Source organism: Panthera onca, chromosome B3 (assembly GCF_046562875.1).
Source record: "Panthera onca isolate mPanOnc1 chromosome B3, mPanOnc1 haplotype 2, whole genome shotgun sequence".
NCBI classification, from domain to species: Eukaryota; Metazoa; Chordata; class Mammalia; order Carnivora; family Felidae; genus Panthera; species Panthera onca.
Genome location: NC_138344.1, coordinates 34,718,037 through 34,733,928, shown reverse-complemented (window position 1 = coordinate 34,733,928; position 15,892 = coordinate 34,718,037). Strand labels below are relative to the sequence as shown.

General features: G+C 37.5%; 2 protein-coding genes across 5 annotated transcripts in view; one reads left to right on the top strand and one right to left on the bottom strand.

The window, feature by feature from the left end:
* Positions 1 to 10,884, bottom strand: part of THAP10 (THAP domain containing 10) — a 30,099-nt gene extending 19,215 nt beyond the window's left edge. The window contains exons 1-3 of one of the 2 annotated variants that reach the window (XM_060618137.3): positions 10,282 to 10,884; positions 2,867 to 3,014; positions 2,548 to 2,758 (exon numbers count right to left, since the gene is read on the bottom strand). In XM_060618137.3, the coding sequence (XP_060474120.2) occupies positions 2,562 to 2,758; positions 2,867 to 3,014; positions 10,282 to 10,710 (774 nt within the window). In that variant the 5' untranslated portion in view covers positions 10,711 to 10,884 and the 3' untranslated portion in view covers positions 2,548 to 2,561. Of the gene's footprint in view, positions 1 to 1,424; positions 2,759 to 2,866; positions 3,015 to 10,281 lie in introns of those variants that run through there. The other variant, XM_060618136.3, reaches the window with a different exon arrangement.
* A 14-nt stretch (positions 10,885 to 10,898) lies between these two features.
* The window catches only part of LRRC49 (leucine rich repeat containing 49), a 148,543-nt gene continuing 143,549 nt past the window's right edge, over positions 10,899 to 15,892 (top strand). For 2 of the 3 annotated variants that reach the window (XM_060618130.3, XM_060618128.3), the window contains exons 1-3: positions 10,899 to 11,320; positions 11,980 to 12,036; positions 14,249 to 14,336. In XM_060618130.3, coding sequence (XP_060474113.2) covers positions 11,273 to 11,320; positions 11,980 to 12,036; positions 14,249 to 14,336 — 193 coding nt within the window. In that variant the 5' untranslated portion in view covers positions 10,899 to 11,272. Of the gene's footprint in view, positions 11,321 to 11,979; positions 12,037 to 14,248; positions 14,337 to 15,892 lie in introns of those variants that run through there. The other variant, XM_060618132.3, reaches the window with a different exon arrangement.

Here is a 15,892-nt window from a genome sequence, read left to right as displayed (position 1 = left end):
TAAATATAAGAGATAAATACTGGCAATGTGCCAGCCATAAAATACATTTAAAATAGAATTTAAGCCTAGAATAAAATAAAAATTCTTGACAGTGGCCTCAAATGCCTTATGTGGTCTGGTTCTGTATACCAGTCCAATATCATCTCTTATCATTCTCTGCCTAGTTCATTACCTCCAGCCACCCTAGCCTCCTTGTTGTTCCTCAAATACTAGAGCACCTGCCATTCCTATCATGTGGAATGCTCTGCCCTCCAATCATTAGATGGCTGCTTCTTCTGATCATCCAGGTCTCTGCTCAAATATTTTATCTTCAGAGAGACCTTTCCTGATTATTCTACCTAAAAGACCAAACTCTCTCCCCGACCCCAATTACGTTTTAACATCTTACTCTGCCTTGTTTTCTTTATAGCACTAATCATTATCTAAAATCATTCATTCATTTCCTTGTTTATTGCCTGGCTCTCCTCTAAAAGGTAAGCACCAAGAGGGCAGAATCTTTATCTTGTTCACCAATGTACCTTGGTATCTAGAAGTCATCTGGCAAAGAGTATGTTTAATAAATACTTATTAAATAAACAAATGAAAAATGATATGGGACGTTTTGAGGTATATCTCATTATTTCCCATTAAACTCTTCTGGGAACAACAGAAATTTAGATAATTGAAAATGTACAAAAAGTAATCAGTATTATATAGACCAGAAGTTCCTTATATTTAATTTAAAGCCAGTATTTCATTTTACTTCAGGACAGTGAAACGTTGTACATTATAAAATCATGTGAATCAACAAACCAAACATAAATTCTCAATTGGTAAGAGAAGAAAATTCTAACTGAATACAAAGTGAGAAAGAAAGAAAGAAAGAAAGAAAGGGAAAGAACTGTTACAGCTCTCAAAGTTGTTTAACACATAGAAATGAAGTATACTCATGGCATTGGAATTTGGGGATGAATGGGCATATAATATTCATTATAATTGAATTAAGGAGATTGGCTGTTTAAAAGCTCAAGGGACAACAGGTACTTACTGATAGTATCAAGCTTCAGAAGATTTATGTGCTTAGTTTTAAAACATAAAGGTCTCTTGGGGCTCCTGTGTGGCTCAGTTGGTTAAGTGTTCGACTTCGGCTCAGGTCATGATCTCGCGGTCTGTGAGTTCGGGCCCCGCATCGGGCTCTGTGCTGACAGCTCGGAGCCTGGAGCCTGCTTTGGATTCTACATCTCCCTCTCACTCTGCCCCTCCCCCCGCTCATGCTCGTGTCTTTCTCTCTTTCTCTCAAAAGTAAACATTAAAAAAAAATTAAAAAAACAAAACAAAACATAAAGGTCTCTTAAAACATAAAACAGTCATCTCAAAGTCAAGCCAAAGCAGCAATAATAATAATGATAATAATAATAATAATGCTAAATGTTTACACAACGATGTTCAGGCTCACAGCTTCTAGTAATATTTTGTTTGTTTGTTTTATTATTCTTTTTTATTAAAATTACACTGTTCAAATTAAGTCACACGTGAAATTGGCTTTGGAAGAAAATCGCTTTGGTATATCATTTAAATCTTCTAGGATACAAAGCATGCAAGTTCTTCCAGTCATGCACAACAAGACATGTGAGGTATCAAATGGACATTTGTTTTCAGTATTCCCACTAGAAGACTAGAGTTCTAATAAGTTTCTCAGAAACCGCTGTAACAAATTTCTTCATGGTGCAAAACTGCCATGGACGTTGTCCTGGTGAGTGGCCGATGGAGCAGCTAAGTTTCACGTGCTTACTTCCCAAATGTGGAATTCAACAGAGTGGGATCAACAGAGGAAAACCTAATTCCTGAAGTGGGGATAATGCTAGAAATGTACTAATTTTTTTTTTGCATGATGTTAATAATTTCAGTGTTAAATGAATCAAGCTCATTGGTTGCTTGCAGTAGGAACCAATGCAGATTTCATCAACAAGATAATCTAAGTATATGAAATTCTGTCTCTGTTTCAATGAATTCCCTTCGAATATTTTCTGCACGAGTCATAGCTTCACCAGAAATGCGCACGGGGACTGATCCCCAGATTGAAGAGTATTACAAATGGACAAACTAATAAATATACAACATAAAAAAATCATAATCAAGGGTAAATCTCCTGACTCTACCCCCAGGTCATTTAATAGTATCAGACTTGGCTGTGCTTACTAGTATCTTCAAATTTAGAATAGTGACATTCCAGCTTATAAATGTCAAGTAAGTCCCACATGGGTGTTGCTTCTGCAGTAAGCTTAAATATTCAGTGCTTAATCTTGATCTGGAAATGTTGCTATTGTGGTTCTGTTTTATAATCCGATTTCCACGAAGGATTAAAAAGAAAAAAGAAAAAAAGGTGCAAGTGGGAGGTGGGGAGATTTGTGGACAGTATTACCTTCATTATCTTGGCAGGCGGGCACATTTTTGCCTTAGAGCTAAACAAATTTTGCTGATCCTCAACTATTTCAAAGCGAGAGAGCTATGGGAACAAAGAAGTAATGATGTGAGCAAAGATGTGAGAACCTACAGCACACAAGTCACCTGATGTCGTGTTTTTAACAGGATTCTTCTTTCACCTGCACAGCAACGTAAGACAAACCGCTCTGCTCACTCTCAAGGTCCCAGTCTGCATCTGTCTCTGAGTCACTGGAGTAAATGTCAAAGAGAGAGGCACTTCCAGACCGCAATTCATCTGTCTGAGTAGTGGCATTACACAGTTGTTTTCCAAACACTTTTACCTTGGCCTGAATACCTGAAGGGAACGAACACAATCGCCTATGAATGACACTTGGCTTGTCATGTATCTTTCATATACAAAAGATTAATTCAATTATAAATGAATTGAAGAGTCAAAACATACCAACACTTCGGTGAGGGGGCCTTTTCAGAGAAATCTGCGTACTTTTATGCACTGGACCTTCTTCACAGTGAGTAGGTACTGAAGTGACACCAGGAGATAGATTATCAGCGTGGACCTGTGTTTGCGTAATTTCATTTTCACATGTAATCTAAAAATATGAATCAGAGGAGAACTATATCAAAGGTAAGCCTAAGTAGTATGGTTTTATCTTTCAAAAGTGAGAAGTAGTAAAAGACTATAAATAATAGTTTTCAAGGTCACATATTCGGAAGACTGGAATTTGAACCCAGGCAAGCTGGCTCCATAGTCCAAGTTCTTAAGAACTCTGCCATACTGTTCCTTACTATTTGTAATCACAAATTGCTAAGCATTCTGGTCAAACCGCAATCTATAAGCTATTAAGCTATTTGCTTACAACTCATTATTTTTCCCCCTAAATGAGTTGCTGTAAGAGATAATACTACTAGCATTAAATTATTGGATAGTGTAGCAGTAGCATTACTCTAGAAGACCCAATCATCGGTCCTTTATACCTTGCAGAGAAATGCTTTAATCCAATAATATGATTGGCTTTAATGTTTTTATGCTTTCCTGAGAAAAAAAAAATACAACATGAAATGGAAATTTTGGCTCTTGGGGGAAGTGAGAGGTAGAAAGGAGGAGGATTTGGATACTTAGACGGCAACATACGACTGAGTACCTAGAAATAACATGGAAGAGGCTAAGAAAGGATATTTGGAATGTGTAAGGGGGCCTGTGAGAAGAAAAAATAAGACGTGATAAAGAAACAAAAACAAAATTTGGAAAGTGGGTGATGGGCACTGAGGAGGGCACCTGTTGGGATGAACACTGGGTATTGTATGGAAACCAATTTGACAATAAATTATATATTAAAAAAAAAAATTAAAGTACTTTGCAATTTTATCTAGTGGCCTGGTAGTGACAAGTGCATTCAGACCACTGAAAAAATATTTTAGCTGGCATCTATGGTTGCTGTAACACAGCAAGACATTAAAGATACTTTTGTGAAGAGTCCTTTTGTAACAGAAATAATTATATCTAATATTACTGAGGACTTAAATCAAAACATAAGTCTTACCTTTATTTGTGTTTATAATTATGACTAATTTCCACCGGCTATATCTACTTCTAAGCCAAGCCAAAAGTCTACAATGAGTTCATTATTTCTTTACAGAACAGATTTATGCTTGATAAAAATGGCATTTTAGTTATTTACTCAGGCTTTAAAAAATAACTTCTGTTCCCATTAGAATACATTTTATCACTGAGAAAAATTTGCATGCAGAGAATAAACTAAAATAAACTAAAAATTAGCCATAATCTCTTTATCCATAGCTAACAACTTTATGGTTTGGAATTTTTTTGGTCTTTTGCTATTTATTTTTTTAAAAATTGGGATAATCTGTTTTATAACCTTTTATATATCCTTTAATACATCATTTTCCCCTATCATATAGCATGTTTCTATATTACTAAATAATCTACATAATTTTTGTGGCTGCATACAATCTATTGTACAGATATACTATAATTTATTAAAATAATCTGTATTGGAAAACTTTGAACATAAATCTTTTGTGCACATATCTGATTACTTCTTCATATTAATAGGTTAAGAAGCAGAATTTCCAAATATGTATTGATCAACTGGAACATGTGTCAAAAGAAAATATTTGAAGTGAGGCAGAGAGAGACAAAAGGATGGAAAATATAGAAAAGATCACAAGAGACAGCAGATAAAATGAAAAAGTATTGTATATGGTATGAATTGTAGTCCCAGAGAAAAAGGGAAAATGGGAAAGAAGCAATATTTGAACAAATAACATCTGAAAATTGACTAAAATGGACAGAAGACATTAAGACACAGTTTTACAAAAGTACTATTTGTATTAATCAAAATAAAAACAAAGGAAGCCACACCTATGCACATTACAGTAAAGCTGGAAAACAAAGAGAAAAACTTAGAAGCAGCTAGAGGAAAAAGATACATTCTCTTCAAAGGGGCAACCATACATAAGTGAGTAAGGATACAGAAAGACTGAAAGTAAAAGGATGTAGTAAGATATACTATGCCAGGGGTGCCTGGGTGGCTCAGTCGGTTAAGTGGCCGACTTCGGCTCAGGTCATGATCTTGCAGTCCGTGGATTCGAGCCCCGCGCTGGGCTCTGTGCTGACAGCACACAGCCTGGAGTCTGTTTCAGATTCTGTGTCTCCCTCTCTCTGACCCTCCCCTGTTCATGCTCTGTCTCTCCCTGTCTCAAAAATAAAGAAAATGTTAAAAAAAAAAATTAAAAAAAAAAAAAAAAGATATACTATGCCAAAACAACCTAAAGAAGGCCGATGTTGCTATATTAGCACTATATAACACAAAAACTGTTAGAATTAGAGACCAAATATGTAAATTCAAAATCACAGTGGAAGATTTTTAACACGTCTCTCCCAGTAATCAATGCAATAAGTAGACAAAAATTCCAGAAGGACATAGAACATTTAAACATTAATAGACATATATGGAACATTGTACCCAACTGCAGAACGCACATTCATCTCAAGTGAATATGGAATATTTACAAAAGCTGACCTATATTTTGCCTAATACAAGTTTCAATAAATTTCGAAAGATTAAATTCATATGCTATATATTCTCTGGCCACACTGTAATTGACGTAGAAATCTGTAACAAAAACAGAACTACAACATGCCTGTGTGCTTGGAAATTTTAAAGTATACTTCTAAATAACCCATGAAAAGATAAACTTAAAAGATAAATTTATAGTGAAAATAAAAAGATAGTTTAAACTAAATAATAATACTCTACACCAAAAACTTATGGGATTCAGTTAATGCCATGCTTACAAGGGAGTTTTGGGCCTTAGATGCATAAAAGGGTATAGGAAAATTGATTAGGCTTGGTTAATTTAGACTGGAATTAACATCATGCAAAAAAGTATTCCACAAAAGATTTCTAACATAGCCTCATTTCAGGAGTCAATTTTTCCTCCATTAATACCACTCTAGGGAATTCTACAATTGGGAAATAAGCATATGAAACTTATCCCCCATGTCCATTCAAATGAAAATTCTGAAAATCGATGATCCAATTTAACTTCTTAAGAAGTTAAAGAAAGAAGAGTGAATAAAAATTTAAGAAGTAGAAAAACCAAGAGTGAACTATAATGTAAACTATGGACTTTGGGGGATAATAATGTGTCAATGTTGGTGTATCAGTTCTAACAAATGTACCACTTTGGTGGAGGATGCTGATAACGGGAGAGGCTATGCATGGGTGGGTGCAGTAGGAAAATGGGAAATCTCTCTATATTCCCCTCAAGTTTGCTGTGTACCTAAAATTACTCTAAAAACAATCTTACAAAAATAATTTTTAAAATATTGGAGAAAAGTGTTTTAAAAAATGTAAGCAGCCAGGCAAAATTTGAAGTGTGGTAATTCAATGTGTTGTCTTCACATAAGCAAGTTAGCTATTCTTAAGATATTCTTTGTATGAAATATCACATCTGAATATGTAAGGATATCCTAGTGTAAGTGAAGTTTTCCACTTTCTAACAAATTTTTTTAATGGAAAAGCAGATATGAAAAGTATGTTAACCATTTAGCTCAGTAATGTACAAATCGAACCCATCAACTAAAAACTCAAAGTTGAAAAAAGTACATGGAAGGAAAAATGATAGAAAATAATGAAAAAGAAAAAAAAATACCAGAGAAAAGATCAACAAGGCAAAGTTTATTCTTTGAAAAGACTAATAAAATTGATATACACCTGGCGAAGTAGATCAAAAATGAAATGAGAAAGCAAAAATTACTACATATCATAAAGAATTTCAAAAGATAAAAGATTATCATAAGCAATTTTGTGTCAATATATTTGAAAATTTAAATTAATGAATTTATAGGAAACACAATTTATCAAAAGAAGTATAGAAACAAAAAACTGAATAACCCTATAACTATTTTTAAAAATTGAACCCATCATTAAAAATCTTCCCACAAAGACAACTCCAGGATAGGTATCTTTATCATTGAACTATACCAAATATTAATACCAAATTTATTAATGGCTATTTAATGCCCATTTATATAGAAATATTTCCAGAAAATTATATAAGAAGAAATAACTCCAAATTGGTCAGCATAATCTTGACACCAAATCTGAGAAAGGAATTTCAGGAAAGAAAGACTATAGATCAAGTTTGCAAAAATCCTAAATATTAGCAAATCAAATGAAGCTATATGTAAAAAAAGAGTACCACACTTTGGCCAAATTGTGTTTACTTCAGCCATGAAAGTTTGATTCTGTATTTCAAAACCAGGCAATATAACTCACCACATTAACAGAATAATAGACAAAATATAGGATCATAAATAGATTCAGAAAATATATAAAGCACTTGATATGATTCCACATCACTTATGATTAAATCTGTATCAAAAATTAGGAACAGAGGAGAATATTTCTTTTTAGGAGAAAGAACAGCTGCAAAAAAAACCTATAGCATAAATCGTATCAAATGGTAAACCTAAAGGCTTTCCCTCAAAACAAGGATGAGAAAAGGATTCCTCATCACCTCTCTGGTTCCCAGCACCATACTAAAGTGTCTAGTTAGTGTAGTAGGAATAGGAAATAGAAGCATGAACATCAAAAAGTATTTACCAACATGTTTTAGACATGAAGAAAATTCAAAAGTATTTACAAATTATTGGAATAAATAAGGTTACACAAGGTTTCTGGATACGAGGTCAACAGAAGTCAATTTATCTACATAAATATATAAAAAAATAAAAATTTAAATACTACTTATAATAGCAAAATCAAATAGGGATAAATTTAATAAAAGATGTGCAGAACTTTTACATAGAATGCCATAAAATATTTTTAAGAGAAATGTAAAAACCCAGGTAGAGGGATGCACTATATTCATGAAGAATCAGTGTTGCCAATACGTTCTTTCTCCTCACATTCATTTATAGATTCAATGTAGTCCCAATCAAATCCCAGTAGATAATTTGTGGAAGTTGATAAACCAATTCTAAGATATATATGGAACTTATGTCACCTATAGTTGGATAAAAAAACAAGAATGCAAAATTGTTAAGGAAAAACAATAATCTTAGCTCTTGAAGCAAAATATCAGTGCATAGTGCTCCTCGGGGCCCCCTTTCCCCTTGGAGATAGTCCCTAATCTTTTTTCAAGCTCCCTACAGATAAGGAACATTCCATTGCATTTACCTACATATAGCACCAAACATCCAGAACAGTGTCTACAATAGCTCCTCGGAAAAGTTGTAGAATGCCTGGAAATTGTCTGTCAGTTGGCCCTGGAATTGGGAAAATAGTGAGTGGTGGAAGGACTCAGAGGTGGCACAAGCAAACTGTCTTAGCAATGATACTGGGGTTCTCGGTCCAGACCTGGCTACCAATGTATTGCTACCAACTCTAAACTCTTTTTAACATTATATACATTTAAAGTCACTACTATGAAAACACATAGCTTCCTAATAACTCGACAAGTGTATTAATGTAATATGGGTTGTTAGAAATTTTGGCTGGATATACTAATTGGAAAATAGTTTTGGTATCTTTTCTGGACTTCCTCAACATTAGCCTTTGTTATAGTATAAAATCTTTGACTGTTTCACAGCCTGACTTTTCTTCTCCCAACTTATATAAATATAAATATTTATATTTATCTATTTATAGATGTACCTGTATGTGCTTAGATAAAGGTTGGATAGGTAGTGATAGTGGATAAAAAATTGAAGGGGCAGATGTCTTGACTGGTCTATAGCTTGGTGAGAAAGGAAACTGGCAGAGAACTGAACACTCTGTTATAGTACAAAAAAGTGTTCTTATGGTCACATAATCACTCCACAATTCCATATTTATTGAATTCCTAAAATCTGCAAATTAATGTTCTAGGTACTGCCAGTACAATAATGAACACGTCAGATAGGATCCCTGCTCTCATGGAGCTTACATTCTAATGTGAAGACAAATATTAAGCGAACTACACAATTGTTTTGTGACAGTTGTGATGAGTATTACTGAAGTATATGTGCTATTGAAGCATATGAAATATATGAAGAAAGGAAGTATATAACTAGGGGGTTAAAGAGAAGGGTGTTTGAACTGATTTTTAAGTAAAAAGACTTAATTGATGATGATGGGGAGTGGGAGCAGCATAATTGCAGGATATTACATGAAACAGCTGAGTGAGGCTTGTTGGTAGGAAGGAATATAGCATGTTCAAAAATGGAAAAGATCAGCATGACTGGTGTATACTGAACAAGGACAGTGGCCTTGGATAGGACTGGTATGGTAGACAGGGGCAAAAAGCACACAGGGACTTGCAGGCTGTGTTAATAATTTTGTTCTTTATCCTAGAAATGTCAGGATGCCTTAAAAGGGTCTTAAGCACCCACTCCAATGTAGGAAGCAGGTTGGTATTGCAGAAAAAGTTTTGCTCGGACAATTAGACCTAGAGCAAATATTACAGGCCCGTGAGGAAATTATTAACCTCCAGGACTGGCATCCTTGTGTATACATTGTGAGTTTGGACTAGATGAGCACTTAGTTTCCCTTCAGCTCTAAAATTCTAGGAACGCGTTTGAATATTCAAAGTCAAAACATCAGTTACAGATCAGTTAGTTGACTTGTCTTCCCATCTCTAGAAATTGAACACCTTTTAGATCCAGTTAACAGTCCTGATTTAATCTACCTAAGGGTGACAGGGCTGAAGTCTGATGATCTCAAAGAAGGCTGGGGAGTCTTAAGATGGGAAGAGGGGAAGAAGATCGTGACCAGAGGCAAGGTAAGTATAATCTACGCTTATGAGGATTACTGAAATAGCAGAAGAGGGCAAGGTGGAAAAACTGAGCTCACTTAGATGATTCAACTTACAGGCAGCTAGTCAAGAGGAAAGAAGCGGGGTTTACCAGCAAGCCCCCTCCTCATCAGTAGCCCCGCATCCCCTCAACCTCCCCCCTCCCCATCATTCTGGCAGTGATAATGGACATCTCCTCGAGCTTATGTAATATGTTATGCAAAGACAGTTTCAAGCACCCCAATTCCTTGAGATCTGCCCAAATGAAACCCTTTCTATTTAAAAAAAAAAAAAGCCTACGAGAGTGTGTGTTTGGGGGAGGAAGAGGTAGAAGGAACTATAGTTCCAAAGTGTTCATGTTCTATAGGACCTTGAGGTCACCAATACAGCACACTCCTAATTTTACAGATGGGAAAACAGATCCTAATTTTACAGATGGGAAAACAGAACGCGTCGAGGAGAGGTGACCTTCCCCCAGGTGACACTAGTGGGAGAGCCGAGCCACAGTCCGGGGGTCCTCCCGCGACCCTCGGTGGACTCCTGGTGTCCCTTTACCTGTGAAGCCGCAGCCCTCTTCCTGGCCGGGAGGAGCGTACAGGAGGCCGGACCCGGGGCGGCCTCCGCCTGCCTCACCGCCTGGGGCTCTCCTCCCTTTTCGGGGCCGCCCGCTTGCTCTCCCTCTTCTTCCCCCTGGGGTGCCGGGCCGGACAGCCGGTGCAGGGTGGGCACGGCGCCCGCCACGAGCCTCAGGCGCTGCGAGAAGCGCAGATTCTTCTGGATAACTGAAGACACGTCAAAACAGGCCGGAGCGAAGTGGTCCGAGCAGATGACAGAGCGGTCGTTGCCCCCGTACCAGTCGGCGCGGCGGCCCCGCACGAAGCGGTCCCACAGCAGCCGCACGGCCCGGTCCTTGGGGAAGCGGAACAGCGACTTCCCGGACTTGGTGGTGTTGCCGCAGTGGGCGGCCACGCAGCGGGCCGGCATGGTGGCGGCCTCCGCCTCGGCACGCCCGCGCCTTCCCAGCCTGGGCGACGCGGGCCCCCTTCGCCTGCCCGCGCGGCGCAGGGCCACCGGAAGTACCGAGCTCGGGCGCCACAGAAGAGTCCGCGGTGCCTGGAGGTCGGCCTCTGCCGGCTCGCGCCGGTCCTCCCCCGAGAGCAGGTGGCCACGGGCAGAGGGATCCAAATTTCGCGCGGGCCGAGCCGAGGTGGGCCGGAAAGAGGAACGGACCGGAAGTGGTGGTTGCCACGGCTACCGAGGTGGCCGGCCTCCTCCCCGCCTCCTCCTCTCCACACTCCCGCTCTGTTTGTAAGGCGCCTGGAAAGTAGGACGAGGAAGTGGGGACGCAGTGGGCCCCCACGAACATCACCAGAGGTTCTACCGACCGGGTTGGCCAGTCGATTTAGGAGAGGACCAGACCGGAAATGGTCGTCTCCATGGTAACCTGTGAGCGGGTTGCCTGGGAGATGACCCCTTTCGGTCTCTGAGTCTCCGCTGTAGCGTCGCTTCTAAGGCAGATCTAACAGATCCTGGACTGTCTCCTGCCATGATTCCCGGGAAATACCGCTCTGTTTCTGGCCGGGCTGCGAACAACGTAGGTTGGGTCTCCTACTTTCCCCTTCTTCCCATTCGTATCGTTCTTTCTGACGGGCGTCTTTGTCCTAGGTGATGGGCTGTATTATTGGGATCAGGACCGCTGAATCTCCTCAAGCTATTGTCTGACCGAGGCTTGAGATTCGTGGACTGGACCAAGGCTCTTGGAGGGTATTTGATATAGAATGATGGGCATTCAAAGTCTTGTCCAGGTTCTTGGTTTCCCAGAAGGTGGAGCTGGTCTGCTGTGAAAGGCTACGATTCATTTTATAACCAGTCAACCCCCAGCCCTTTTTTTAATTAAGAAAGATAATTATTATTAATAGGCACTCCCACCTCCTTTACCTGTCCCATTGAGATATTTACTTAGACCTGAAATGGCAAGTGTCAAAAACCTGAAGTGCTAAGGTAGAGGGTTAAATCGCCGCAGACATTTTGGAAAATAAATCGCAGTGAAACCTTTTAATTCTCAGTCCTGATTTTATTGTTTTCAGCAAATCCTCAGAACACGATCATTTTAGCACAAACAAAAAACAAGCGTTCTATTTTATACTAAGTTTGTGTTATGTCTTTATCTGTACTGGTTTGGGGATGAATATGTGTGTGTTTGGGGGTATTTAAGTTAAGAGCATATTTGATGCTTTAATTTTTACATTGCAGGTGAACTGTGGGCTTCATCTGGTTATTCAGACATCATCGCTTCCTGAAAAAAGCAAAGTAAGATTTAAGCAGATTTGTACTTAAATTGAAGATGAATTATTTTATAATCTACACAAATAGCATGATTTAAAGAGCGGAACTAAAACTAATTTTTATTTTCTGCCCACATAAAGTCAAAAAGCCTCTTTTAAAAACTGGTTGTTATTTCACCAATTACAAGATGTGAGTTTTCCTTTCTTTTCTTTTAAATGTTTATTTATTTATTTTGAGAGAGAGAGAGAGAATGCACAGGGAGAAGCATAGAGAGAGGGGGAGAGAGAGAATCCCGAGCAGGCACCACACTCGGCACAGACCCCTAAGCAGGGCTTGATCTCACGACTGAGAGATCATAACCTGAGTGGAAATTAAGAGTCCATCACCTAACCAAATGAGCCACCCAGGAGCCCTGAGGTTTTTTTTTTCCTTTTCTTTTTACATTTAAAAATTTCTTAAATTAGGATTCTTCTTAAAATTCATGGCACATCATAGTTTAATTGGGAAAGTTTTTTCTTTCTTAGTACTGGGTAAAATGATGGTATGTCTTACTACCAATGGCATCTTATAATGAATAAAAATGCGATAATTTAGGGGGATACATCTCCACATTCCATTTAAAATCAGGGGAGAAAATAATACATTAGCAGTGGAAATATATTAGGCTTCATGCTATTTAGAAGTTAAGATACGAACCTAAGATTCTTTTTTCCCCTAATTTGTGCACGGTATTTCTGGCGTTTCCATTACGTCTAGCTTTAGATTTGATACACCTGTTTTTCTTTCCCTCCTGTCTCACCTCAGCATTCAAACATATTTACCTACCTCCCACACTGTCTCAAGACATAAAACAATTTTTCCCCGTTTGACCAAGTTGGATACCTCCAACCATCGCAATTCAGATTTTTCCTAAAAAATTGTTCAATAGATGTCACTGGGAGAACTGTAAAGTGAAGGACAGTTTACAAATAACAGCATGAGGAGGGTAGGGAGGATCAATGGGAGGACAGACATTATTTGTCAAGGAGGCAGTAGTTGATGACATTATTATATGAAAATAAACACTGGGAAAATCGATCATTTGATCATCTTAGATAAATAGCAGTTAGATAGCTTAATTGAAAATTATTTATATTGAAATATAAATTGAAAATATTTTTCAATTCAATTGAAATAAAATTGAAAATTTATTATAATTGGACATAATGAATTCCCTCCAAAGTTTTACTAGTTGATTTCACTGGACAAATCCTGTTCTATCATTAGAATGTACTTCTAGGAACTGTGTGCCTCATCCAAATTCTCTTCAAACCATTTGCTCCCTCTAGGGTAGACATATGTTCTGAGAAAATACCTTTAACTCATATACTTCATAAAGTTAGAATACAAATGCTATTATAATGTTTATAGTATGTATGAATCAGAAGCATCATAGTTTTTAAGATATGTATTTAGGGTTTTTTCTGTGACTAATCATGAGAGGTTGTTTTGATTTTGTTTTTCTCAGTTCTGCCAAATAATTTAAAATCAATTTAGAGAAAAACCTTCTTAGAAGGTTTAGATATACAATTTCATTATAATTGAACATAAAAGAATTGTGATGATAAAAACATAGTGATTTTTTTGCCAACAGAATTTAGTTTCTGTTGTATGTTTTTTGCTTTTGTTTTCTAGAAAATAATTCTTTTAATCATTGTAGTTTTGGTGAGGGTATGGAGGAATTGCAGGTGGTTTGGAACGTGTTTTCATTTGACCTCATGAAATCGACTCTGTGTGCGTGTGTGTGTGTGTGTGTGTGTGTGTGGTAAGAAACACATAACATAAAATTTACCATTGTAGCCATTTTAAGTATTTAATACCATTTTAAGTATTTAATACCATTTACCACTAAATGGTATTAAATACATCCACAAGGTTGTATATCCATCATCATTATGTAGTTCTAGAACTTTTTGTCACCCAGAAGGGACTCCCCTGTACCCATTAAGCAATCACTCCCCATTCCTTCTTCCCACCCGCTTTGAAAGCTACAAATCTGTTTCCTGTCTCTGCAGATTTTCTTATTATTAGTACTTAATAGATGGAATCATACATGATGTACCATTTTGCGTCTGGCTTCTTTCACTTAACGTGTTTTCAGGGTTCATCTCTGCTGTGGCGTGTATCAGTATTGTATGTAATTTTATAATTATCTTCAATCCTTACTGTGAAATTCTTCCCAAAATATGTGTTTTAGGTTGAATTCAAGCTAAATAAAGAAACACCATCATTCCCTGGTCGACTCTTACAACATGACCTTGAAAGAAACTACTCAAGTAGGCAAGGTAGAGATCAGCTATGGTTTATCTTCTTCGGGTAACATTGCTTAATAAGTTTAACTACTTAAATCCAAATAGACTTGAATGAAAAATGAAATGGTTCATTAACCAATGGTTAATTAATCAAATTGGTTTTGTATTTACTTAGATACGAATTGGTTTTATATACACAGCATACTAGATTATTTCCAATACAGAAAAAGCAGTTATACTGTTGTTTGGGGTGAGCTATGTACAACATAATGGGAAAGAATCTTCCAAATACTGTATTAGAACTAGGAAAAATGGCTAATCAATGGGGGTAAGAGTATGGGAACACAGATTTTAGGAAATAAGGAGAGAGTGGAAAGAGTGACAAATCACGAATAGAAAAGAAAATCTCTTTCTTTCCCTTACTAGTGCATATAATTATGGATATTTTATATCAAAGGCCTTAAACTTTAGTGTGTATCCTCCAAGATTTTGTTAGAAAGGCAGGTTCCTAATACTCCCCTTCCTTTCTTCCTCTTCCCCATTCTGATTTTGTGGGTCTTGGGTGGGATTTGGAAATGTGCATTTTAATGTCTTGAGTGATTCTGATGGATATGGCTTGTAGACCACGCTTTGAAAAACACTGCCTTATATGATCTGGTCATATTTCTGAAATGTATTTTTCAGTTCAAGGAGAAATTTCCTTTAGTACATTTGAGTTGTTAGTTGGTTGCTGACAACTGCGAGCCATCTGTAATGGGCTAGCTTGAAGCACTACAGAATCCTTGTATACGGAACCACCCCCACCTTCTAGGAGTTTGTATGAGAGTGTTGATCAGTATAGGCACGTCTAGACTGTTCATCTCATTACTATATGAGCATGTGGTCGTTTTGAATATTTAATTAGTTTTCATTTTTTGTTTTGTGGCGGCAGGACCTTCTTGGGCCTGTCTCATCTGACATAGGACTTTTCTCTTTCCTATATCCTACAGTCTTGTCTTGGCCATGCTAGACATGGGATCAACCTAACTGCAGTCCCACACTGCAGGAAGCATCTGTCTTTGCCTCTTTTGTTCAGTTCAGTACATGTCTATTGAGTATGTACCATGTGTTCGACAATGTGTTAGGCACAGAGTTACAGACGTGAACCTGAAAATTCTCAAGTAGGATTTTCTATGTTTGCATGGTGAATTTCCTTCATATTTTTGCTAATAATATCTTCAATTTGTTTTCTATATCAGGAGTCAAACTTACATACTTCTCCCGAGCTACTCTTGAGTTAGAAGAGTAAGTTGATATGCAGATTTCTGGATGACTGGCCAGGTTAAATTTATTTAAGTGGTAAGGTGTTACTAGATATTAGTAATGGGAAAATAGTGTGGAACACTGAATTTTGTGAACCTACCAGAAGAATAAAGTTTTATACATAAGTGATGACTCATAAGATACACAATTCTCTAGGGAAAAATAAAACTTTTTTTTTCATTGAAGGATTTTATTCAAAATCATTCTCTGGAACAGGCTACTCATTTGTACCCAGTTGTTTCTAAATGTGCCTCCTCCATAGTTCTAGGCAGTTTCATGCAAAGAAG